A 26223-nucleotide genomic window follows, 5' to 3' on the forward strand; every position below is an offset into this window, starting at 1 on the left:
GTCTTAATATGTCCTTTCTTTACTGAATTACCTCTTCTGAGGTGTCCCTTTGCTTTTTTCATCCATGAGAATGGTGGCTCATGGTCATTTTAGGATCAGGAAAGACAAACAATGAGATGATCCCATGTTATCCTTTAGCCTTTCAGGGGTGAAAAAGGGAAAACACGGAACTACTAGAGAATATGTCTAACAAAAATAAAATACTTGATACAAATCAAGTTGCAACTAGCTAAAAGAAACAAAATGTACCAAAGATGTGGTAAGAGTTAATCTACAAATACAATAAAGGGAAAAGTTAACATCAATGTATCTAAGAGTAGGCAAAAAAATCCAAAATCCTTAAGAGTGGTATTATTAAAGAAAAAGCCCTTTTACAGCAGCTACCAATTACTGGTGTGCCCTCCATAAATGACTTTGTTAATAACCACTTCTGTTTCCGCTGTCATTCTCTGTGTTATTGTTTTGCTGGCTTCCCAGCAAATGTTTTAATGGTACTTCTTGCCAAGGAGCACCTTCTCACCACCGTGACTCAGGGCTCTCAACAACTACTTCTCTGTTGTGAAACCTAATGTAAAGGCCAAACCCTACCAGCCCAGAGCATACTAAGTTCTAATAAATTGCTTAATTAATATATTCAATACAAATGACGAATTATGTTACATCCTTTACTTCCATGTCTTTAATTATCCTGTCTTTCAAAACATTTTAAGAAGTTTTACATCACACGGTCAGTCTCAAAAGCCAGAGACTTATGATTATGGGCTGATTTCATCATTTATTTTCTTCTTTCTTATACATTTCTGCTCATATAGCTTTTTGCCTAGATTTATTATTTTACAATTATACAGGAGTCCTAAGCTGTATGTAAATCTATCCCTAAACACAGAAAATGATATAAATACGAAGTGTTACATGAGGGAAAAAACCCAATCCTGACTGTGTCTATAAAATAAAAATGGCCTCTTGGTAACTGTTAATACTCAGGATAAAATAATCAAATTTTAAAAGAATCCAATGAAAATATTCACTCAGTGCCAAGTAGTAGTCAAAAAGGAAAGGACTGAACCTGGAGATGCAGGCAAAAAAGCATTAGTGATGCTCTTGTAACCTTCAGGGAAGGGAAGAAGGGACAAGTTCAGGAATGGTACAATTTGATAACGTGGTTTTTTTTTTTTTTATGTTTGATACAATTTATGAACTATGAACTGAAAAAATAGGCGTGATAAATGAAGTCTTCGTAACATTTAGAAAGGAATAATAGTTTGGGGGTTTATGTTTAAAAGTCAAATTCACTATCACATATCTGGCACATTTCACAAGCCCAGATGAGCGTGGTACATAAGAAAAACTCTCTTTAACCTCCTTGCCTTTATGATACACACAGTAATGTCTCAGGTTGTGGGCTGAGAAGGAAAGCAGGTAAGAGCATGGCTGTAAGTGAGAGGGATTTTACTAGTCCATGTATAGGTTGGTTCCTCAAACACAAGTCCATACTTCCACATTTTCACTATATACTCCCATTTCAGCCTTCACTTCAATTTATGCAGCTCTGGCACGGATTCCCAATATGGTTTTAGGTCACGCTGGCAGAGAACGAAAATTCACCATAAGGAACAGCTGCTTCAAGAGACACACTCAAATGTGCAACCTGACTTCTCCTTCATACAAGTCACGCACATACATGGACATCAAATGAACTGAAAACAGAGGTTAAGGCTTGTCTTTAAAACATGACTCGGAGCTGGAGATAGTCTGCTCCTCCATGCTAGAGCCAAAAGAATAATTACAGACTAGAAAGGAGCTTAAGAACGCACTTGGATATTACAGGTCTGTGTGAGATAAGGAGCATAAAGCAGTCAGGATTAAATGTCAGTCTTAACGGTGATTTCCTCACATCTGCGATTGCTCTGATAGGCGACGAGCTTTACTAGCTCTCCTTAATGTTAAATTACAAGACCTTAGGGAGCAGAGACAGCTACAAAGTAGAAAAAACCCTAAACCTGACAAACCTCATGAACGTTCTTGTAATTTTACGTATCTTAACTCTGACATAATTGTCCCATGGAAATCCTTCAGTATATTACTGCAGATTATCCAGGGACTGAAAGAACACATTATGAAACATGCAAAAGCATTTAAAGACGTTCCAGTTACACTGGTTTCTGAAATGCTCCAATATTACCTTGTGTGGGATCTTGTCCATCTGACTGGCTCTGTAATGTTCAAACTGTCGTATTAACGCATACACACATTCACAGTAAGTGCATAGTTTAGTGCTCAGCCAGTTGTTGCTTATGCATTAAGCAGTAATGCTCATCTCAAAAATATTATATTATTTGGGATCATGCTTCAAGTAATTGATGAAAATTGGCTCTCAGTCTTAGCCCTCAAAACAATACAAGTTACATCGCACGGTGTATACAAGTATTTACAATGTCTCAAGAAATCTTCACTGAAAACCAACTCTCTGCTTCACACCATTAGCTATAATTAATTATCTGTAGATTTTTAGTCAAATTGTGTATAAAGATGAAACTACCTCCTCAGGTAGAGCTGCAATTCTTGAAAAATTCTCTTTTTCTGGAGTAGGCTAAGCAAGCAAATTTATCAATTTCAGCTGGAGATGATGCATACTTTCACAGCATGAATAACTGAAATAAGTAACCTTTTCCATTTGGATTCTGCTCATCTTTTTTTTTTTTCCTTATATGGTTTTCAGTAAAATGTATCATTATCTTTTATACATCTCATCAGACTCTATACATTCCGCAGCCTTTCTGTCCCCAGTTAAAGAAGTTATTCTTTGAATGTTTCTTCCTAAGTAGTTATTTCACCGTTCTCCCAGATCCCCTCACTGCACTTACACTGGAAAACCTTGTTCAAAGGTGATCAAAGCACGTGGAAACTCTCCTTCCTACTCCCCATATGATACCTCACAAGTAAATCTCATTTGGGAATTTCTTCTTAAGTTCTTAGAGTTTTCATCCTTACTTTGGTAAAGCCTAGGCCAGCATAAGTCTTTTGGCATAAATAAATGATAAATTAGAAGTGACATAAGACACCACACTTCATTGCATTTAAACCATCTGGTCCATTTAAAAGTTATATATATTTAATCCAGCATTCATCAGAACTGATGAAATGGATGTTGAGCATCGCTTAGCATCTTGAGAAAAGGTAAAACAAGGGCACAATGAGGATAGCTCTTCCTTAATCATACATTTTTACCCTAAATAGAAAGAGCCACTGTGAACACTGACATAATTCAGTTAGATCAGCCACTCCTGCTCGTGAAGTCCTTGACCACCACATTAAAATGGGCAATGCTGTTGGCAACTAGCATCTGCAGCATGTTGGGTTTCCTTATACACTCCTGAAGCACCCTAGAACTGAAATGCACTTACTAAGCCAGTCATTACATACTAGCCATTTACTCCTGCTCGGGGCTAGTTTTACAGTCAATGTGTTTATCACATTTCTCAGTCCTCTGAACTTCTTCCTTTTTTTTTTTTTTTTTTTTCTTAAATCCGTGACATTTAGTCACCTGTCTTCCACTTCACACCGAACATTTCTTTCTCAACTTGAATGTTTCTGAGCTGATTCTGTGGTAAGCAATACTAAGGAAAAATGGAATTTGCTGAAATAATACAAGGACTGCCTACAAGTTGATTACAATTCAAGGGGAAAAAAAACCCACATAAAAACCTTTTATGAATATTTTTTTCTCAGTACTTACATAATTAGCAAAGATCTAGGGCTACTACTGTTTTTAAAGAAGCAGAAAAATGTAGTAATGCCTGTACTCCTTCCTCCTTCAGCATGAAAGGCAAAACAAAGATAAGTGAACAAGTGATCCATATTCCCTTGCTGCACGATAAGGATGCGACTCCTGTACTTACCAGGGATTCCCAGGTTCAGGATACGTTGAATGGGCAATTGAATTGTTTGGATTGTGATTTTTAGGAAATAACCTGTCTCTGTAACAAACGCTCAAACTGCATATGCACAGAAGGCATTCATTTCAACCACAGAGAAAGTACAAGACTACTATGGAATGCAGACTGGAAGAGACTACATGAAAAAGGCCATTTTGCATGAATTCATCTGTCTCACTGCACAATCCCATACATCCAAGAAATATGAGCTAATTATTTAACATCTGCATACAAATTACACATTTGGGGGGGTTTGTGGCATGGTTCCCTGTGTGATCTTGGGCCAGTTTCTGAACCTCTCTAAATCTCTGCTTCCTTGTTTGCAAAACAGATTAATATTAGCTATGCAGGATGGGGTGAGGCTTAATTAACTCAAGTTTGTAATGGGCTTTCTGATCTTCAGATACTATGCAGAAGAAGGACTACAAAAATACATTTAAGAAGTAACAAAGCATGTAAGCCCACATCCACACAACAAACATTTGGTGTATCAAATTCATACAGAAAATTTGTACTAACATTTCTTTGCAGTAGCAGCAAAAATTATGTTGACAGAAAGCATAAAATACGTATATTGAAAATAACTAATTCACTTACTTCTTTCTAATTTCTAGGTCTGAAACTGGAACACATCTCAGGCCAGCTCCCAATACCATGAGGGATGACGTTAGTAACACAGTTACCCTCAGACCTAAGATAAAAAAACAGAACAGTATTTTACAAGTTAAATCAGCAATGTTGAAAAAAAAAAAAAAGTGTTGCCTAAATTTATATATTTACATGCAGTCTCACAGAAGTAATGTGTATCTCTTTCAAGTCAAACACTTTGGTGCTGATATGAATTACAGATACATTATGAAATTTTGTGTTATTTTCTATATTTACACTCCAGAATTACAAAGGCTTACTCTTTCTTGGCATGCTACCGCACAGGACTGTATCCAAAAATCTTACAGACATTCTTGGAAGTGAAAAGTGATAATAAAAGTATCATCAAAACGTACTGTATTTTCTTTAGAATTAGAAGCATCAGGGAATATGCTCCAATGTGTGATCTGAAACCTAGATAGATCCAAAGAAAAATCTGGACTTGTACATTCTTTTCCAACCACTTAATGAGCGCAGACACAGCACTGTTATTGTTCTCTTTCCCAATGCAGATATGCATTTCATCCTGAAGAAATAACTATGTATTCAGGGGAAAACAGTGCAAATATTTTTTTGCAGTCCTTGCAATTAGGCCAGGCTTTTGCTGCGCTCAGCTCAAATTGTCAGAGGTTGTAAATATAGTACATTAGAAAAAAAGCTACAATTGACTGATTCCTTGAATATGTTTTTTCCTCATACTGTGATTCTCAACTGAGAAGCACTTAGATTAGCAACAACTTTATCTTAGTGCTGCAATTCCTTTTGCCCGTGGTTTACTTGCTGCTGCTAAGGTGTTTCCAGCAGCAGCAAACACAAAGAGAATGGTGACAGCTCAGGGGCTTAATCTCCAGAATCTTGTAAGACACCAAAATCATAAATATGCACAATTAAAAACTGCTGATACAGTCTATATCTGTGAAGTCGTAAAACTTGAAACAATTTCACAGCAACAAACAGAAAATAAAGGGCTTCCATGTTCTTAGCAGAACAAAATAAAAGCAATTAAATGATGACAAACACACAGTATCTCCAACATTAGGTGAAACTAGTACCTACCCAAAACACAGACCGAAAAAGAACAAGTCTCTATGATAAACTCACCTAACAAACAAATGATTTTGATTGTTTCTAAAACTACCAATTTTCAGCGATGCGCTCCCTTCTATGTTAATGACTCCTGTAATCAGTACAATTCAACCAGTAGTTGCATTACATATTTTGTCTCCATGTGAATTTTACAGGGGTTTTAGATCATGTATTTTCCCAAAACGTAATTTCAAAGGACGGGACATCCCTTTGCTCTTATTGCAACAGCTCTTAGTGAACCTCACTCCCGGGTATGCAACTCCTTGTGCTGGACACTGCACAAACCCAACCAAAGACGGCCCTTCTCCATCAACATAGCCCAAGACAACCCAAACAAAAAGAAGTTAATGCTACAGGTTTTCTGAAATGAAACTATGACTTCCTTTGGTATGGTTCAGTCACTAACGAAAGGAATGCAGCCTGCAGTCCTGTGACTCCGAAGGACACCTCACATCCCTGATGCCCTGGAGAAGGATCATCAGCTGAGAATATTTGTTTCCTTGAAGGATTTCCAATGCCTGTCCAGACTTACTTGCTTGACTTGGTGCTCAACCAGCACTTGGTGCTGTTAAACTGGTTTTTCAAGTGCGAGTGTTCATAAAGACCTAACTAAATGCCCGGATAATGCAGCTGTTCAAAATCCTGTTTTTCTTCATGTTTGCTGGGCCACTATGTGAGCCTTCATGCCACGCTTAACCCCCTATTGCCACACTGCACATGTTGTGGGGGTAATTGTTTGTATCGGGATCACACATGTAACGCTTGTGCCTTTTCTCGTGGGAAACAAATCTCTGTGAGCGTTGCTTTTGTGCATAATGAGAACTTGTATGCAATAAGAATTATAATATTATTGATGGAAAATCAAAACATGAGTCTTTTAACTAAAAAAACCTTCAGTCTTCCATTTGGAAATGCTGCTGCAATGTTTCAGGAAAGCTCTAGTGACCTACATATCACCTTCATATTTTCCATGTAAATCATGGTCTTTTTGAATTGCATGTCACAAATCAGGGCTCATTCTGCCTTTCAGGAGACACAAGGGTAGAGACAGCCAGCCTGGAAGGTCCTGCTCAATGACACAGGAGGTCCTGCCACAGGAGGCACAGGCCAGGTACAAGCCCAGGGCACAGCAGTAAATGAGTGTTACACAGAAATTTAAGGTTAAATCACTACAGGACTATGAGGAATGTTTCCATATCAAAAACTCTATTTGAGTTTTCATTAAAAAAAAAAAAAAAACAAACACAAAAAAACCACACACACAAAAAAATCAAAGAACACATATGAAGAAAAAGTTTAAATTTGGATCCACAGAAAAGTTTCCTAAGAAAAACAATACGCAATTCAGTTTTCACTGAATTGGATGCTGAACTTATCCCCCAGCCCTAAGTTCAGGCTTATCTATCTTTAATGTCAACCTCACGTTGCGTAATTTTAAAATAAAATCAGTTAGAGCCTCACAATCATGTATGTTTGATTTCTTCAAACATTCTTTGAAGTCCTCATCTTGAATACTATACACTGTAATGGACCACTTTTAAATGTTTTGATGACACAGATTATTCCTTGGCCTTTTTTTTCCCCCCACCTTAACATGTAAACACATCCCTAACAATTCCTTCAGTTAAAGCTGCATGTTGAAAATGATGACACCACAATAAACAAGTAAAAGACTGTCAGACAAGCAGCATAGTAAACATTTTCTTTGCTAATTACATGATGTACTTCTACCCTCTAAGCACCTTCCTCTTTTATTTTGCTTTACATTTTAACTCTCTGAATCCCTCATTCTTTTCATCTTTGTTAGAAATTGGTCTTTAATAGTATTTTTATAGCTATTTCAGTGTTTTTGCTTTGAACTTTGCAGTGGTTCTTAATCTGAATTGGGCATCTTGTATCACTCTAAAAAGTACACCCCAGAGTGTTTCAAAAAGCAGCATGCATCATGGGGACAATAAACCAAAGTAACCAACCAAGGCAGAAAAAAAAGCCTGTAAACCCTGCAAGAAATTAATTCTCTACTTTAAGAGATCTAAGTAATTTACACAACCAAGATTTTGAGTAGGTGTCATTAACTTCATTAATGTTACCCTGCAAATACAACCGGTAACTGATGGGGGTCTGTGAGCATGTGTTAGAAATTAAAATCCATCATCCAGTTTCCAATCTCCTTCTATCAGAGGTTTCTGTCACATGGCTGGAAAGGGAAGAAACTTCCTAAACGTGATTTTCTGCCAACAGAGGAAGTTTGCTGCTCTTTGGAGCCTTTCTCTTTAGCTGCTCCTCCCCACCCGGCTCTTGCAGGAGGTTCCTGGGCCCCACAGGTTCCTCTGGCTGTTGGGCAAAGTGTGGCCACCGTCATTGACAGTAACAGAAAAGTCCAAGCTAGCAGCAGAAATTGAGTCAGTAACAAAAAGACATATTATTTTTCATTTATGAGTGAAACAGTCGATATTGTTCAACTGTTTAACCCTCCTGCGGCTAATAACACACTCTGCTTTACAACTTCAGCAGCCCACGCTGCATTTACTGGCTTTTATTTCTTTTTATAACAGCTACCCACAAACTCCCGCCACTATTAGAGATTTAACACAAACTCTCAACCCACAATCCTCTTCACTCTCCTGCAAAGATTTTAGCCACAAGATAGATCCACAAGATTTTAGCCCTGCCAAGACCATGTTGTACTAGTAAACCTTGCTGTTCACTTGTGCCGGCAGGATGTGCTGACCAGTTCTGGCCCCTGGGACATTTCTAGCTGCCCCACTGGCTTTCTTTCTGGGAAAGCAGGTGCTGCAGCGACACAAACAGTGGGATGAACCCAGGGCCCCCTACCATCCACAGCCCGACACAGAAAACCAACACACCACGACATGGTCTCGCGCCGGAGCGGGAGGCAGTGGCTGTCGGTGGCACCCAGCTGCTCTTCAGCTCCCTCACAGCAACATCCCGCGATAGCACCCAACACGTGGGTGTTGCAAGCCCCCACAAAAACTCTTCCAGCGTGCCTTATTTGCAAGATACTTGTTAAAGTACATGAAAAGAAAATTCTTACACACACACACACTGCATTACTGACTTGTAACCCAGTTAAGTGATTTATTATGCCTAGAGTTTAATAAGAAACATAATAAAAGATGGTGTACAGCTACACTGAACTCCTCATTCCAACTATTTATACATTATCAGTTTGTTATTCAGAAAGAGAACATGATTAGCAACTGCATAATACTTTTGTAAGCTTATGACCATTCCTTCTCTCACCTGTCAGTCACCCGTTGCAATAAAACATTGTAAAACATGACTGACAAGACTGTAAAAAAAATAATCCTTGCTCACACAAAACACACATTCAAGTCCAAATTGCTTGCGCATTGAGAAGTGGAAGTTTCTACTTCTGCTGTCTAGTGGCAGCGAACACCCTGTGCATCCCCCCGGCCGAGGCCGGTGTACGGCAGCACCCCAGTTTCCCAGGTACAGCTACAGACCCACCAAGAGCAACACGCCGCTAGTTCAGTGCATCACACAAATGGCAGACACCATTTGGGTTCTCCTCCCTCCTTCCTAATGAAGAGGGAATTTTCTTCAGGGGAAAATTCCAGTCCGACATGCAGAACAGCCACTTGTCACCTTTCTGCTAGGATTAATGGAAGTTTGGCCAGACAAGAGGGTGCGGGATTCAGCCCCCTGCCTGGCACGGCAGCAGCGGGTTTCCCTCGTACAGCTCGCCCATCCCACGCTTGGATGCATTAGCATTTGAGGATTCTCCTTCCTTCAGCTGCTGATACTAAAATCAGTCCTCACAAATACAGCATACAACAAGGCTCTAATTAGAAGTAAGTGACATCAGCCTGCTGCACATTTTCACAATTTTTAGAGACCAGGCTGGAAGCAAGAACGGTCCCTTCTGACGCTGAACTGAGAGCATTTTAATTTGCTTAACTACTCTACTACTATTTTGACTAAAGCATATCTCACTAAATAAAAATAATGTTCCCTTGATGCACACACATCAGGAAATGAAAAATTCAATTTCAACAGCCATTCCAACATTTCACTGTTAAATTGTGCTTTTCCTTTCAATTTAAAGCAAATTCAGTTGTCAAACACATTCTTGCTTTGCTGGCCTTTCTTGACAAAACAAAGCAGAGGATCTTGCATTTTTTCTCTACAAAGTTAACATGTCATGAACAGCTTTTACCTTTGCTTTCAGCAAGCAAAGCACTGACCTCCCAAGTCTTTCACAGTTTTTCTTTAGTTCTAAAATTGTTTTTGTGTCTTGTCTAAATACCCTCCTTATTGTTCAAGCCTCCTTTTTAAAATGGACTTCTTTGCTGGATACCAATTCTCCATTTCATAGCAAGGGTCTGTTTCTCTTCCTCCTTAATGAATGCTTTTACATTTAGCCGTAATAAAACAAAAGCTTGATTAACAGCTCACTTTGTCAGGGAATCCTGAAAGCTCTGCACAGAGACCATACTTCATCATTATCTACTGCTCCAGAAATCTTTGTATTTTAAATGTAATTCTAGTAAAATTATACTAATAGCTGTGCCATTTACTCTCACAAGATCAATTATCTTTGTCATGATTAAAATACCAAAAAAAGTAACTGCTACCTTTCTACTAAACACAGCAAATAAAACTTCTGTTGTGCCTGCGCTTTGGCGAATTGACTGCTGTCATTAGGGACGATAAGCAGCAATCTTCCTTCAGAAAAAACATCCTTGCATAGAATCATAGAATGGTTAGAGTTGGAAGGGACCTTAAAGATCATCAAGTTCCAACCCCCCTGCCATGGGCAGGGACACCTCCACTAGAGCAGGTTGCTCAAAGCCCCATCCAGCCTGGCCTTAAACACTTTCAGGGATGGGGCAGCCACAACTTCCCCGGGCAACCTGTTCCAGTGCTTCACTATCCTCACAGTAAAGAATCCTCACACTATCTAACCTAAATCTCCCCTCTTCCAATTTAAAACCATTACCCCTTGTCCTGTCACTACATCTCCTGACAAAGAGTCCCCCTCCGGCTCTCCTGTAGGCTCCCTTCAGATATTGGAAGGCTGCTATGAGGTCTCCCCGGAGCCTTCTCTTCTCCAGGCTGAACAACCCCAGCTCTCTCAGCCTGTCTTCATAGGGGAGGTGCTCCATCCCTCTGATCATCTTCGTGGCCCTCCGCTGGACCCGTTCCAACAGGTCCATGTCCTTCCTGTGTTGAGGACTCCAAAGCTGGACACAGTACTCCAGGTGGGGTCTCACGAGCGCAGAGTAGAGGGGTAGAATCACCTCCCACGACCTGCTGGCCACACTTCTCTTGATGCAGCCCAGAATCCAGTTGGCTTTCTGGGCTGCCAGTGCGCACTGCTGGCTCATGTTGAGCTTCTCATCCACCAACACCCCCAAGTCCTTCTCCTCAGGGCTGCTCTCCAGCCATTCTCTGCCCAACCTGTATGTGTGCTTGGGATTGCCACATCCCAGGTGCAGGACCCTGCACTTGGCCTGGTTGAACTTCATGCGATTTGCATGAGCCCATCTCTCAAGCCTGTCCAGGTCCCTCTGGATGGCATCGAGCAATACAATTCTCAAAAGAAAAGAACCTTTTCACTGATGTAAAAAGGCTTCATAGCTGAGATGTGCTCCCAATCTTTCTGCTAATGCATGGAACAAACTTGAAAAATCAGTATATCGGGCCTGCCTTGAATTCCACAAAAGCACTTGATTGCAGAAGAGCATAAATTGTGTTTGGAAACTCAATGGAAAATTAATACATTATCAAGAATAGTATCAACTACACTTGGAAGCACAAAACTGGGAACCAAATACAAAGACTACATGTAAGAGAGAACAACTACCAGCTCATACGTACTTAACCAAAAATTACTTCTAGTTTGATGGCCCAGATGTCATGGAGTGTCATTAGGCAAAACATACATGATGCTGATGCTTCTGTTCTGACTTTTGTGAGCTGTATTTTTAAAACAAACTGAAGCCAATTATTTCCTTCTGTTCTCCTGTCTCTATGTGGCACTGCCAAAGTAGCATCCAAATTTCACCTAAAAAGGCTTAGGACCTCAGTATTATTTTTTTTCTGATTGAAAATAAAGCAAACTCCTAGTGACATCATTTAAGCATTCTGTAAGATAGGTGACAGCATCCTTCTGGTATCAAATAGTAAGAACCAAGCTCTACCATACAGGACTCGTTTGAAATAAATTAGACCCACCCAAAACTACATTTTTGTGTGTGTGCGTGTCCCCTCCCACCCCAGTCTTGTCTAGGATACAAAAAGTAGACCTTTCCCTGTACAGACCCTACAACGCAGCCCAGTTCAACTTTCCAGTGGAGAACTGCACAGCAAGGGCACATTCCACTAGACAGCATGCTCCGATTTCCATCTGATATAAACAGGAGGCAGATTGGGATCATACAGACAAAATATGTACTAGAAATCTCTTGAAATGTAGATGTCTCTTTATAATTTCTTACAGTTGTAACGGGATCCATCAGCAATAGCTGCCCAGTTAACATCCAGACTATCAGGAGTTAGACATCTCTTATAAATTAATTTATTGCAAAATTTAAATTCAAGGAAACAATATTTGTATGTACAAACACAGCAGCTTCCACTGAAATAGTTCCTGTGGTTTGATATAGACTTTCTAATCAGGGTCAGAAATCCAGAAGGGCCAATATCCCAGAAGCATCATCACCAGCGATGTGGGGGAACTCACAGGGAAGTCCCTGCCAAATGAGGAATTAAGAACGGTGCCAGGGACCAGACCTGCCCCAAAAGATAAAGTTATTTCTGCTGCTAGCACTTTTTGTCAGACACAGCAAGACCACGTGCAAAACTGAAAATAGGAAAGCCAACACTTGCCCCAATCAGCCCTTTTTTCAGTAATGAAAAACTGATAACTCTCAGATGAAAAATGTGCATTCTCTGGAGAAACATCATCATGTGAGTCCTTATAATAACAGCATCACTCCTGAATTATGAGGTTACTTAAGAATCTTGTAAAAAAAATCTCAACATAACTAAGAGACTCAAAGCACAAAATCTAGCTAGCCAAGTGTTTCGGAGAGAAGACGGTCATCTTGAGGGAAATGACTGAACACGTGTAACAACTACAACAGATATAGAAGCTGCTGGGACATAATTGTGAGAAGCAAAGCTGCAACTGAGAATTATTATGACAATCACACAACCAGCTTGCAATTCCTGAGCTGCTGCATCTTTCTCTATGTGCATCCTGATTGTAAGCGAACCAAAATACTTACGTATTCACACTCTGACTGCTCTGCTCACTCCTGGTTTGTATTGTACACATTCTTCTTGCTTTACAGGCTTTTTGGTCAGGTTTTGGTGGGGTTTTTTGCCTATTAAAATAATTATTTTTCTGTTTCCTCTAAATACAAGAATTTGACTGCACCTGTTAGAAGGAAGAATAAGCTATCACAACCATGTCAAGAGGATGCAGCGTGCTTTTGTCTCATTTGCATCAATTAGGTCAAGATAATATGGTCAGTGGACTCACCATGTTTTAACGTTATCTCAGCGTATCAGGCAAGCACATAATCTCTAAAAAGATAACAAGGAAAGTATAGCTTAATTCTCCAACTCTACTCCTCTACACTTAGTCATTACAAATTTAATGACCCGTGGTCCTCTATGGTATCTTATGGAGTCAGCTCCACTAACACGGATTTAAGCCCTGTTGGTGGCAGACCATACATATATATATGGTATATATACAGGTATATATATACACACACACCTGTAAATACAAAGCAAGTATTTCAGAGTTTGTGCAGCAACTTAAAAGTTTGGTATTGTAAATAAAGTAGCCTTGGTTTTAAGAACTGAACAGGCTTAACCTGAGCTTTTGGATATATAAAAAGGTAATTTAAAAGCATCGAAGTCTCCTTCCATATGCAAGCTAAGGATTTTGAAGCATCCTAACAGTTTTAACATCAACAATGGAAAAACAAATGGCAAAAGATGCAGATTAAAAATCTGCATTGCAGGTTCCTACAAGTGTTGTTAATTCTATTTATCAGTCCAGAGACTGACATTTTGCCTGAATAGACAAACAAAGCGCTAAGTTGGATGGTATTTGCCTGCAGATCAAGATGCTGATTTTAGAATCAGTTTTAGACTCTTTACTAAAATACCTCCTATTCTTTAATACCATGGGGTTTTCTGGCTTCAAAGGAGACCAATTATTTTAGCTGTTTATTGATATTATACATTTTACTGCAGAGAGCATCCATTTTACCTGCAACTAATTCAAGTGCAATGAACCTCTCTTAATCCTTGCAGAGCGCCTCCGAGAGAAGACCGCAGTGGCCTGGGGCAGTGGGACCTGCATCTCTCAACGTGCCTTATGAAACTGGGCAAGCCACTTATCTTCTGCGTCACTTCGCTCTTTTTTTCCCCCTCCCTCTGCCTTGTTTAGTCAGGCTATAAACACACAGAAACAGGAGCCAGGCTCCCCGTTAGAAAGGCTAGTGTATTAGGTCTTCTCTTCACCTAGGATCAGTGCAGTGCTGGGATACAACTGAAAAAAAAAGAAAAGAACTATTTGAGCGCTCACTAAATCTATGAAACTAATAACTAATCTATGAAACTAATGTAAGAGTTGTTCTTTATTCCTTCACCTCAGGTGCATGCTTCTACTCTCAACTCCAATATTTACTGAAACATGAAGATTTGGGTGAATAATTTAATCCATTTCTGCCATTTGATAACATAGTGTGTATGCGTGTGCTGGTGCACACATACAGAGAGAGAGATGCAGTGCAACTGACAAAAATAGCTAATAATGCAGCCGGGGACTAAACCTCTTCATTAATTTTCAAGCTAAATTATGGATCCCCATTAAAAAGTTGAGAGACAACAAGTACAAGACAACAAGCCTTCGCCGTTGCTTTCTCTGTTGTATTCCTGGACGAACGCTGACAACCCAAGCCCTTTTAGCACCAAACAAGGGGCATCTAACAAGAGGGAAGCTTTTTCTTCCCCCTCATCTCAAGGACTCCCGATTGCACAGCAGGCTTAATTACCGCACAACTAGCTACAGATCCTTACCTGTGGTGACAGAGAGCAAAAACAATCCCTCTTGTACACATCCATCAGGCAAGATGTTCTGTCATTATCTTAGTGGTACTTGCCCGCACCACCCAATGGTGCATGAAATTCTTCATTTTAAGAAATACAGAGGCTATCAAGAAGCAACCACGCAGCAAGGATTAGCAGCCACTCTAAATACTGCCTAGTGCATCCACTAAGTGGGACACTAAGTGCGAAGTTTCTCCTTTTCACTATCCCTGCTGCGAGTTGTGGGAATAGGGAGCCTTAAGAGTCCCATTGACGTAGTATCCATGTGGGTCTTGTGACTTGTAGGAAAGGTCACTGGAGTAAGCTTTGAATTTTCCTCTCTGTAAACAGTTTCAATGCTACCTTAACATTAAAATGCATCAAACACTATTTAGGGTACGTAGTTGATCCTAAAAGACACCCTTTGCAGCACTGTAATGGGTCCTAAACCCCATCACATTTTTTTAAGGCTCCTCATCAACTCTTTAGGTTCACTTGATTAACCAATTAAAATATAACAACCGCACCTTTCTCAAATATTTAAAAGGGGTGGCATCCATCAAAAATAACCAAGTAAAACAAAAGGTTTCTAAATGTAGTTGTATTTGACGTCTTGTATTCCAGAAAAACATCAGCAGACTTTGCAAAAAGCAGAAGACCTCTCACTTTCAAAACACATCATTCCCTCAGGCTGAGTCATACGGATTTCCAGCTTTAAAAAGAGGGGAAAAAAAAAATAATCTAAAAATCCTCTCTCCTACAAATCTGCATGAGAAAGCTTAATTTGTGGCTTTTGAGGAAGTTGGAGCACTGATCACAAGCTTCTGCAGCATAATTATAGTTACAGCATGGCTACAGAGCCACAATAGCACATGCACATGAGAAGCATTAAAAACCAAAATTATGGCAGGAAGTGATGGAATAGCTCTGAATGTCACCACTGAGAGAAAACCAGAGCATGCCACAATTTCCCTTGCCCCAGGATTATAACTAACAAAATTCTTAAAGAAACTTGTACCAGCGAGGTCTTTGGTCTGCTCAGCTGAGGCTAAACTGGGTTGCCACTGGGAGAACTCAAACAACGTTCTCCACAAAATTTGAAAATATTCTAACAGAGAATTAATGAAGCATTATGTTTCTTAAATTTACTTCTGCTCATCTCAGCACTGACTTGGGTTTTTTGGGTGGTTTTAAAGCAAGTTTTTTTGTTTGCAATGTCAGACTATAAATTTTCACAACAGGGACCACTATTTCAGGACCTGCACTATGAACTATCTGCTTCTTTAGCTCTAAAAAGGCAAGCGAATACCCATTTTACATGGCTCCTTTCCCATAAGCAGGGCATTTCACACTAGAGAAAGAGGAAAAAAAAAAAGGTAGAAATCAGCAATGCAGAATATATCCAAACTTTATTAACAAGTAATGAACCTCATTTCTGCATTCACTTCAGATTTGTTTTTCACTCCTAATACATAGCATGAAACTAACACCTAAAACCGACATCAGTCAAAAATAATGAATAAAATTTGTTTTGTTTGTGCAATGGTAATGCTGTGATTGGAATTCAGAAATTAGTAGAGCTGGGTTAGTTCAGCATTACCAAACAAAAACGGTCTGTCTTTGTTTGTACTTAGTTTCTTCTGATAGGAAAAATAAAGAATATCATATTAATTCTTTAAAGGAAACAGACTCTGTTTTCTGTAAAAGAAGGAGATTCTGCTTTCACAGGTCAAAAACTACTCTTTTTTCTCTTTAATGGAATTATAAACTAATAGCTAGAAATTATAAATACAGTATAAAGACATAGCTAGCAAAATGAATGCAATACGACTCTCTGAAGTACTTTACTACTTCCATAATAAAAATCTATGAGGGAGCCCAAGGGACTTTGATAACAGTGGAATTGTTAATGTTATAGAAGTTACCACCAGTTGGCTTTATGTAGCACAGCTGCCACACTGTTAAAAACTTATAGAAGAAAGGAGATTGGCAAAATTTAAATATTTTTAAAATGCAGCAAGGCAGTGGACAACGTAATGACATTTTAGTGTTTTCTGTCCTGTTCCACAAGGCCTTCCAGACGGGGTGAGGCCAGAGCTGCCATATCCACTCCGGCATCCTGCTTGTGCCTCCATCACGAGGCCAGACATCCGTCGCCACCAAACAGGAACAGCCGCCCTCCCCTGCGTGGGCAGTGCCCAGGGAGCCCCGCAGGGAGCAGGCAGCCGTGGCCCGGGGTGTCTCGGGGACGGGGAGGGTGAAGGACGGACCAAATACACCCTCTGGCCGACAAGAGGCACTGCCAGGCGCAGTTCAGAGGCAGAAGACTGGGACCTTGTTGGAGGTAAGAAAAGGCAAAAAGGCCAATTGCATTCAAAGAGACTTCCCAGCTCCCGGTTTTAAAAGCGTTTCTCAAGCCAGTGGACAAAAGCTGTGTTTGCTGACCCGCCTCTGGGGTGCAGGCTCCCACCGCCCCCATCATTCGCTGTTAGCTACCCAAGTCATGTTTACTACTGCTTCTTGCTCGCTGGGGAAGACAGTCAGCATCCTTTTCCCTGTGCCTCCTACTCATCTCATTTCTCCTCCGCCTCTCCCATCCCCACCACTCCCTGCCCTCTGGCTCTAGATCCCGATTCTGCGACTGTGTCTCCCATGCTTCATCCACCACCTTGTCCCACCCTCTCCTCTTCTCTCTATCTCTTCCCACCTATCCAATGGCTTTTCTCACACCTGCTCTCACTCCCTTGAACCCTGAGCTTCTCGCATCCAACCTTTTCTAGTCCTTAACAAGCAGGACGAGTGGAGCACAGAGGGAAACTGGATGGGCACAGCGCAACAGGAAGGAGACACACAGGTGAGGCAGGAGATAGAGAAGAGATAGCAGACAGATTAGGAAGAATTTGGGTCAAGAGGAGGTTATGAGGAGCAGTGAAAATACGTGATCATACAATAGGGGAGACAGGGTGAACAGCTGCCCTAGAATTATATTGTCTGTAGTCAACTTCTAAAATCATCTGTTGACAAAATATCTTCCTAGCTGGAGCTGTGTCCTGACCCGGTTCCAGGATGCTTAAGTGCTTTAGCACTGCTAGGGTTAACAGCTGCATAATAAGATTGTGTTTTACACCGATAAATGATTTCCCTATCCATCAATTTGTCAACATCAAGGTACAGCAAGTTACACACCCCGTGCTCAGTGTGCCTGTGCGTTCAATGCACCAAAGCCTCAAGATAACGTTATCTTCACACAGCCATTACTATTCTCACGAGTCACACAATCACGTTAGGATTTTACTTTCCATCATGACAAAGTTATTTTAAATCCAGCGTGCAGTTTCCTGATATTTTTCAGTATGTGGTGTTTCAAACAGCTGCCCTGGCACCAGCACCGCAGCTTCAAAGAAGCGTGTGGAAAGTGCAAAGAGTACAGGACTTGTGTAAAGGGCAGTAATGTAAAGAAAAACGTCTGTGGAAACATAGCACAATGCAGAGACCTGGGGTGACACCATCTAACAGAAGGAGCTCCAGAAGAGGACATCTGCCTACAGCCATGATTGATGCTTTCAACTCAACCTGGCCCATCAGGAGGTATGGGAAGTGCTGCTAACAATCAAGCTAGTATTGCTATGATGAATCATAGTGGCATCAAGTTAATACAACTCATCAGATCCTAATTAAACCACTCTATGTTGCTAATCACTCTGTGTATCTCAAGTGGTCTTCTGCAGCGTGCCTGACTCCAGTGAGGGTGGGCCAATCAATTCTCTAATGAGTCCTTGCTTCTGCAAGCGCTTGCACAAACGCTCTGTGGACTTTCATGCAGCCACAGTACACAAAATTAAGCAACAAAAGCTAAGTTCGGTCCAATCTTCCTTTTTTCTTTTCTTCTGATGGTGTAGAAGAAAAGTGTGTCTGTGCAAACACAGACCCCGGCAACTCATCAAAATAAGTTTTGTAGAAATCAAGCTGATCAAATATCTGCTGCAGTGGGATTTACCTATATTCGGCTCTCTAATTGCTTCTTTCATCTTTCCACATGAAAAACAACACTTCATCTCATCTCCCAAGATTTGTTAGCTTAGGAAAATTAATCCCTTTCACAGAATTTGATAGGCGTGGATCTGTATCACTTATAAGACAACAAAATATGCATCATTCATAGCACGCAGTAGAAGATGCCCACATGATGGGAGAGAACAGACTGAGGTACAAGAGATATTTTCCTTCAAACTTCTTTGGCATTTGGCTGAAGTGCATCAGTCACTTGCCTTTTCACCAGATACATAGAGCTTTCACTTCATATGAGTCAAGGCATTCTCTTCTCACCCCCCCCCCCCCCCTTTTTTTAAACTGAAGCACTAAATTCACATTTAGATTTCGTTAAATCCAAGAGAGCCTTCTGCTGCTCTTGGAGTAAAAAGGCCTTTTCCATTAACATAAATGCTACTGAGTAGAATCAGTTGTTTATGATGAGACTGCTCTCTGTAATCCCAGCATATTTCAGTCCAGTGCCAGAAACATTACACTTTCCTTTCTCACTGGCTCCTTGCTATTCTACCCACATTTTCATACCTGTAAGTTTTTCCATGGGTATTTCTTTCCTGTAGGCTGTACTGTGCTTGTGCAAAAAAAAAAAAAAGGATAAACTTTCTCTATTTTTGAAGTGTTTAAATCCTTTTAGCTTGATCTCTCCAAATTGTATTAGAGTCTTACAGCCCTATGCCAAGTCTTATCCTAGGCATCTATAACTGAGGCTCACGCTTGAACTTGACCCAGGAGTTATCAAATTGGTCATTTTGAAGTATTGGCCACATATCTTGCAGTCATTCATCTAAGATAAGAAAAGTCTATTTCTGAGATCATGACAAAGAGAAACTGAAAATGTGTTTCTTTGCCACAAGATAAAAACTCTCAGACTTTAAAAGCTCATGATTTGTCAACTTTTGTCCTTCTGTTAACCAAAACCCCATGTGTTTATGATCACTTGGGACACAACAGAACTATGAATATTTCCATTAAAAACTCAGCAATGTCCTTGTGAGTGCCACCATGGAAAGTACTTCACACAGGCCATCTATACCAGCTGTGATACCTATCAGCATCTAGACGTGCTGTATTTTTTCCTAAGTTATTAGTAACATGCTCCAATTACATTTACTACCATGTTGTCCGGGAGCTTAAATGACAGACAAGGACTCTGAGACACCAAGCGCAATGGAAGTACCTAAGAGAAAGAAAGTCTTCCCTACCTGGTTGCTTCACTTGACCATTCATGTTGCCAATGACTTTTGGAACAACAACCTCCTCTTTGCTCTTCGTACACACCCTCACATCTCTCAAAATAAAACCAAGGGCATTCCACAAACACTTCCTAGATGAAAATCTAGGGGGAGAACAAGTTCACTTGAAGTCTTCTCCCTTCTGTCCAAGTGACCCTAGATGTGAGTTAGAGGAGTCCAAAGGTCCCCTCGAAGCAGTGTTACCATGCGTGCAGCACATGGGAAGTTCAAACAGGAAAGCTGCTATGCAGAAATCTCTTTATTCATCATGTGTAGTTTATTTTGTACAGAGAATAGTTATTAAGACATTTTTGTATTAGTAAGGCCTGATTTAGTACTCATACTCAGTATTCATAACTATTTTGTCAGACTATATTAAAGGATTTAACCTCAAAATTCCCAGGTGGAAAAGATAAGAACTATCAAATGTCTCAGAGAAGGAAACTGAGAAGTATGATTTAGGGGACAGCAATGAAATCAAGACTTTGATATTCTGGGAAGCAATAACTATTCACGCAAGTAAAACCATTAATGGTTTCAATAGACAAGCCAATCTCCATTAAAACCCAAAGTCTGATTACTGAAGTTTTCTCTCTACTTAATAACTTAATCACTAGGATAACAATGCTATGTAAATTTAATTTCAGCAAAATAAAGTTACTAAGAATGTCTATTCAACCCATGAAAGCATATACCATTCTATAAAAAAAGGACTAAGAAATAGATTACATTTCACTTTTACAAGAGGCATGTCACATTTCTTCAAACTCAATATAAATCTGTGTTCACTGTATTCCAAAAATTAATGAAAAATATCACCATTCTGTTCGATTTGTTTAATGTAAATTAGCATAAGGTATTTCATTCTTCATTGCCTCTTCCTGATTATATGGGAACATAATGAAAACTGACAGTGTATATTGCTTCTAGGTCTCACCTTGTAATGATGAACTTAACTAATAAAAAAAAAAGGAACCAGATCCATAGAAGTATGTAAGCATTTGATTTCGAGTTAGAAATACAAACATCCTGACAGTTCTGTATGCTTATATTTACCGTTCCCAGGAAATGAAACACTCAAGGCACAAAACATCCATAAACACTCAAGCATCATGTGACAAATTGTAGCTAATTTTAATCATGTAAACAACAAGGGTCCATCCAATGGCACACTGAAGTAATTTCCCATTTAATTTCAGCCTTATTGAATCTCTAAAGGTAATTATAATTTAAACAAGCACTCTCTAATCCTATTGCTGAAGAAAATGCACCAGATAAGACACAGGTAGCTCCATAGCACACTCCATCTTTTGACCTTTCTTCACCAAAAAAACAACTAACCAAGGCAACCCCTGTAATTCTACTCGTGGAAAAGGGGTTCAAACTTACTTCAAAATGGCACATACTCAGAAATGATGCGCGCAAACATAATTCCTGTGTTTCAACACGCACCCATCCCAGAACAGAGCGAGGAAAGGTTACGGATGCCACCACTGTCCCTCTCACAGCACCCAGCCAAGGATCATGGAAAGCTGCCCCCAGCTCCTGAGGAAAAGCTGGCAGGACCCTCCATGCAGCTAGAGGAACCAGGCTCACTTCCCAGAGAAGAATTTCCAGCTGCAATACCTGAGCCTTGCCTTACAGAAACACCAGCTAAATCCAGGCTTCCTCCAAGGCCTCAAACACCCTTTAAAACACATCATTAACACCCTTCCAAAAAAATCGCCTATTCCTACCGAGTCTGTGCAGACCATCAAGAAAGGTTTTTCACAAATACAGCCTTGTTAAGACCATCACTACTCTCCTGATGAAAATTCACCCTCAATTTCATAAAAACCAGGAAATCCCTACAGATCTACAGGAACTTTGGCTTAGCCAACCACGACTGTTTTTCATGCTGCTTCTGACACCAACACCCATTCTGAGGCATTGCACTCCTTGGGGGAGGAGTACAGCTGCCCATAGTATCTCCTGCAGACATTCCCCAGTGACACCATCCGCACACCTTTCCCAGCCCACGTATTCCTCCCTCCCATTCTCCAGCTGCATCACCTGGGTCAACTGCAAACAGGCCTCCACAAATATATCCAGGAGACACACTCAGCAAGCCAGGAAAGAAAAAGTCGTAAAGGCCAAGAAATGCTCGGGGGTCAGAAAACAAAAACTTTGTAATTTCTCCATCCTGGATCCCTTCTATACAGAACTGAAGAACATTTGGAGCTTATTTAGCACAACTCTTACTGAAAATAAACACAGCAGTCCTCTCTTCTCAGACGACCCCCACACTTCTCTAAGAAGCTGTGATGGAACTGAATCATGCAGCCCAAGAAATGCTTCTTCCAAGTAGGATTATTAACACACCTATTGCTTAATATTCCATCTTTCAACTTCTAATTAGTTAGAAGGTTTAAAAAAGGCAGTGACCAAACCCTTATAAGCAGTACCGAAATAACAAACAGGCGCACAAATAATACAACAGAAATTTGGTACGGAAACAGATTTATGTTTCAAACCGTATGCTACAACGAAAAACTAAAAACCAAAAAGACAAATACTTTTTGGACTTCGTCTTAAGCATCATAACACAAAGTCAGACTTAACTGACAGCAGGCAGCTACGTATCAATATCAGCTAGATATACCTCTGACTGTGAAGTACAGGACTATCTAAAAGCAGAATCTCCTCTCAAATTCTGACATGCATCATCTACAGTGTCATGCCAGGTTTTACATGTTGACACTTCACAATTACATTTTTTTTCCTGGCAGTTCCTTTACCAGCTAACTCCACTGACAGATGATTGAAGCCAGAAGAGTAAATGGTGTCATTTCTCTATATTTTTGGTACAGAGAGTAAACTTGGTGTAACTACAAGCATTTGTACCCCTAGGCAAGTGAAATACTGCCCTTGCATGGTCACACCCAACCAACTTTACAGCTTCAAAGTAGTAGTCACACTCCTCCCAGAACACAAGTACTCCAAAGAGCAGAAACCATGCCGTAACATGCCACCGGTGGAAACCTGCCCCATAGGAGCGTTGGCCAGCAGTGGCTCTCCTCTTTGCTCCACAAGAGACCAAGTAGCAGGATTCCACCGCCATTTCCAAAGTGAACAGCATCACATTGTCTGTGGGAATCATCCAGACTCACAAAACAGCATGAAACACAACAGGGCGCCCACAAAATCTGCTGCTGTGCAAAGAACAGGCTCCAGAGCCCTTATGGACTCCTTATACATAGAGCCAATGAATTGAGATGCTCCATTTAGGCTCCAATTTCAACCAAAACTCTCTCAACAAGGAAAGCAACAAAGCAGGAGCCAAGGGGTAAAAGGGTAGTTCGTATCAATAGCTCCAATGAACATGGAAATTAAAAAAAAAAAAAGCACTTGAGCAATCAGTTAAGGTAATACAGAAAACACTTGTACACATAGTCTCATTAAAACAAGCTACATATGAAACCAAAAAAGTCCAGCAACTGTATTACTAATCACATTAAAGAAACAACAAAATGCTAACGTTTCTTCTTCCATGAGTTACTTCAAAACATTTCAAGTTTTGTTGCTTTTTTTTTTTTTGCATTGCTCAGAATCAAATTTATAGAAAACTAAGAAATAAAAATACAGACTCAGTTCTACAAGCACAGGTTCAAGCTTAGCTTTATTTCCTTCATACCACAAGCAGAGTCATTGTCTTCACTGTAGGAAACAAAATAACTTACTTTAATTTTAAGATAATTAAAAACACTATTATACAGCAGTCTAGACAGACGTTGTTGACTTAAGTCTAAATTGTTCAAGAGGAGACTGGTTGTACAGCCACCATGGACTCATTTGGAGAGCGTATTTGCAGCCCAATAGGTTTTATTCCCCTAACGCCTCTTAAGTTTTAGGAAAAGCATTTCCAGTTTCCAGACACAAGCCTTCTCAGCTACAACTTTTCTCCCTGCCTGCCTTCACTTTCCCCCCTGCCCTCCCCACAAATGAGCTATTAATTCCTAAATAAATGGAATGAGTAGCACTTAACATGGGGAGCCACAAGGGTACGTTGGCTCCTATCTCCTGTTTAGAGGCCTGTTTAAACAGGAATTAAAACACTAAACGCTTCTGTGGATTTAGGCCCAAAAGCTCAAATCTGCAAACAGAGGTACTTGACCCTGCCAGAGCGGTCCCCAGGGTGACCGCGGATGAACGGCACAGGCCCTGGAGAGTTCTCCAAAGACAAACACCGTTTTCAGATGTTCCCTAGCGAGATGCAAGGGTCTGAACACAAACTGGGAAACTCTCCCTCGGGCTCATCTGCCGAAACTCCGGAGCGCAACTTGTGATTCACATTCGCCATCTTTGCATCTCCCCAGCGCAACTAAAAGCAAACCACTGACTTTGCGTACTGTCCACTTCTAAAAGTGAAGTATTTCTTTCAAGACGCAGGGGCTGCCCTTTACTTGATCCAAACATCAACATGGGGGTTTGTTTTACAGCCGATTACCAGAAAACCTGACCGCCTCCAGGTCAAAACACCCGCATGGTAATGCCAGAGGGAAGCACATCTCCAGACCCACACCTCAGCCACCACGTAAGATGCGGTAACTCCTCTTAGTTTTTAGGAACAGCTTCAGTACCTTCCTTGTGAAGGGCCTTTAATGTGTCTTTCTTTGAGCGGTGTACCAAAAATAGCACTCAGGGTGCCTTTAAAGTATTAGTCATCCCTTTATAAGGCCGAGGCCACTAGACCCGAGCACAACAGGTCGCCCGGGGGTGGCAGCACCCCCTCCCCCGGCCTGGGGACCACCATGCCGCCCCTCACCACGGCCTCGGCGGGACGCGGCCACGGCCACGGCCACGGCCACGGCCACGGCCACGGCGTCCCCGCCTGGCCCGGGGGAAGCCGCAGGAGCGGGGCGGGGAGTCCCGACCCCCCGGCCCCGCCGCCCCCGGCCCCGCTCACCCTTCTTGTCCATGAGCCACATGAAGAAGAAGCAGGGCGCGAAGCCGATGGGCCCCCAGAAGACGAGCAGGGCGATGTCCCAGCCGCTGAAGCCGAAGGCCAGGCGGGCCGAGTTCTGGATGGGGCCCCAGCTGTTCCACACCAGGCCCTGCGCGAAGCCCAGCAGCGAGAAGAGCAGCAGCACCAGCCACCGCCGCCCGTAGACGCGGCCCGACAACGGCGCCAGACGCCGCACCGGCACCGCCGCCGGCACCGCCGGGCCCCCCACCGGCCCACCCGGCTGCGGCCGCCGCCGTTGCTGCTGCTGCTGCTGTGGCGGCGGCGGCAGGAGGGGCTGCCGCTCCTCCGCGCTGCTCCAGCCTAAGCCCATCTGCGGGGGCGCTGACGGGGGCCCGCCGGGGAGGGGGACGGGGCCGGGGGAAGGGACACCCACACTTCAACCCCCGAACGCAGCGGCGCTGCCCCGGCCCGGAACAGCCGCATGCGCGGTCGGGGAGGGCCGGCAGCCGCCTCCTTCCTCCGGCGGCGAGGGGAGGAGGGAAGCGGCGCCGGGGAGGAGAAGCCGGGCCTGCCGCCCGCGGGGAGGGAGCCGCGCCGGCGGACAGCCGCGGGCCCGCCGGCTGCGGGGGAGGGAAGCCGCCAACCCGGCGGGGAGAGGGGGCTCGGGTCCCGGGGCAGGTGCCGCCGCTGGGGGCGAGGGGCCGCTCGGGTATCACCGGAGGGGATGGGAGGGAGCCCCTGCCTCGGAGCCGCTGTCAGAACCGGCCACCACCGCGGCTCCGCCCCGCACCGCAGGGCGCGGCGGGCGGGCTGGCTCCCGGGCCGGGCTCCCCCTTCCGTTAGCGAGGGCGGTGCCGAGGGGAGCCCGCCAGAGCCACCCCGGAGGTAGAGCCCGAGGAGCATGGCTGGGGCGGAGAGTCGCCGCCCTCTCGCGCCGGGTAGGTGTCCCTCGCCCCGCCGCGCCTTCCCCGGGCCAGCCGCGCTGCGGCCTAGCGCGGCCCGGCGGGCGGCGAGGCCCGGGCCTGGGTCCGGCAGCGCGGCTTGCCTCCCCCCGAGCGGGATCGGGGCGAGGGGCGAAGCGGGGGCGTGAGCGGGGCCTCCATGCCTCTGCTTCGGCTCCTCCTCCGAAACTTCCCTCTCCGGCGTGGGCCTGTCACCGCCGCGGAGCCGGGCTGGCCCTTCATCAGGCGTGGAGGGAAACGCTCCTGGGGGGAAGCGCTGCAGCAGGGCTTCT

General features: G+C 42.5%; 2 protein-coding genes across 2 annotated transcripts in view; one reads left to right on the forward strand and one right to left on the reverse strand.

Moving 5' to 3' along the window:
- The window catches only part of SLC49A4 (solute carrier family 49 member 4), a 65310-nt gene extending 39856 nt beyond the window's left edge, over positions 1–25454 (reverse strand). The window contains exons 1-2 of the mRNA XM_074145649.1: positions 24990–25454; positions 4533–4626 (exon numbers count right to left, since the gene is read on the reverse strand). Coding sequence (XP_074001750.1) covers positions 4533–4626; positions 24990–25359 — 464 coding nt within the window. The 5' untranslated portion in view covers positions 25360–25454. The remainder of the gene's footprint in view (positions 1–4532; positions 4627–24989) is intronic.
- Positions 25455–25827: 373 nt separating this feature from the next.
- Positions 25828–26223, forward strand: part of HSPBAP1 (HSPB1 associated protein 1) — a 36995-nt gene continuing 36599 nt past the window's right edge. Inside the window, exon 1 of the mRNA XM_074145504.1 lies at positions 25828–25927. Within this exon, the coding sequence (XP_074001605.1) occupies positions 25891–25927 (37 nt within the window). The 5' untranslated portion in view covers positions 25828–25890. The remainder of the gene's footprint in view (positions 25928–26223) is intronic.

Source organism: Numenius arquata, chromosome 3 (assembly GCF_964106895.1).
Source record: "Numenius arquata chromosome 3, bNumArq3.hap1.1, whole genome shotgun sequence".
Taxonomy (NCBI): Eukaryota; Metazoa; Chordata; class Aves; order Charadriiformes; family Scolopacidae; genus Numenius; species Numenius arquata.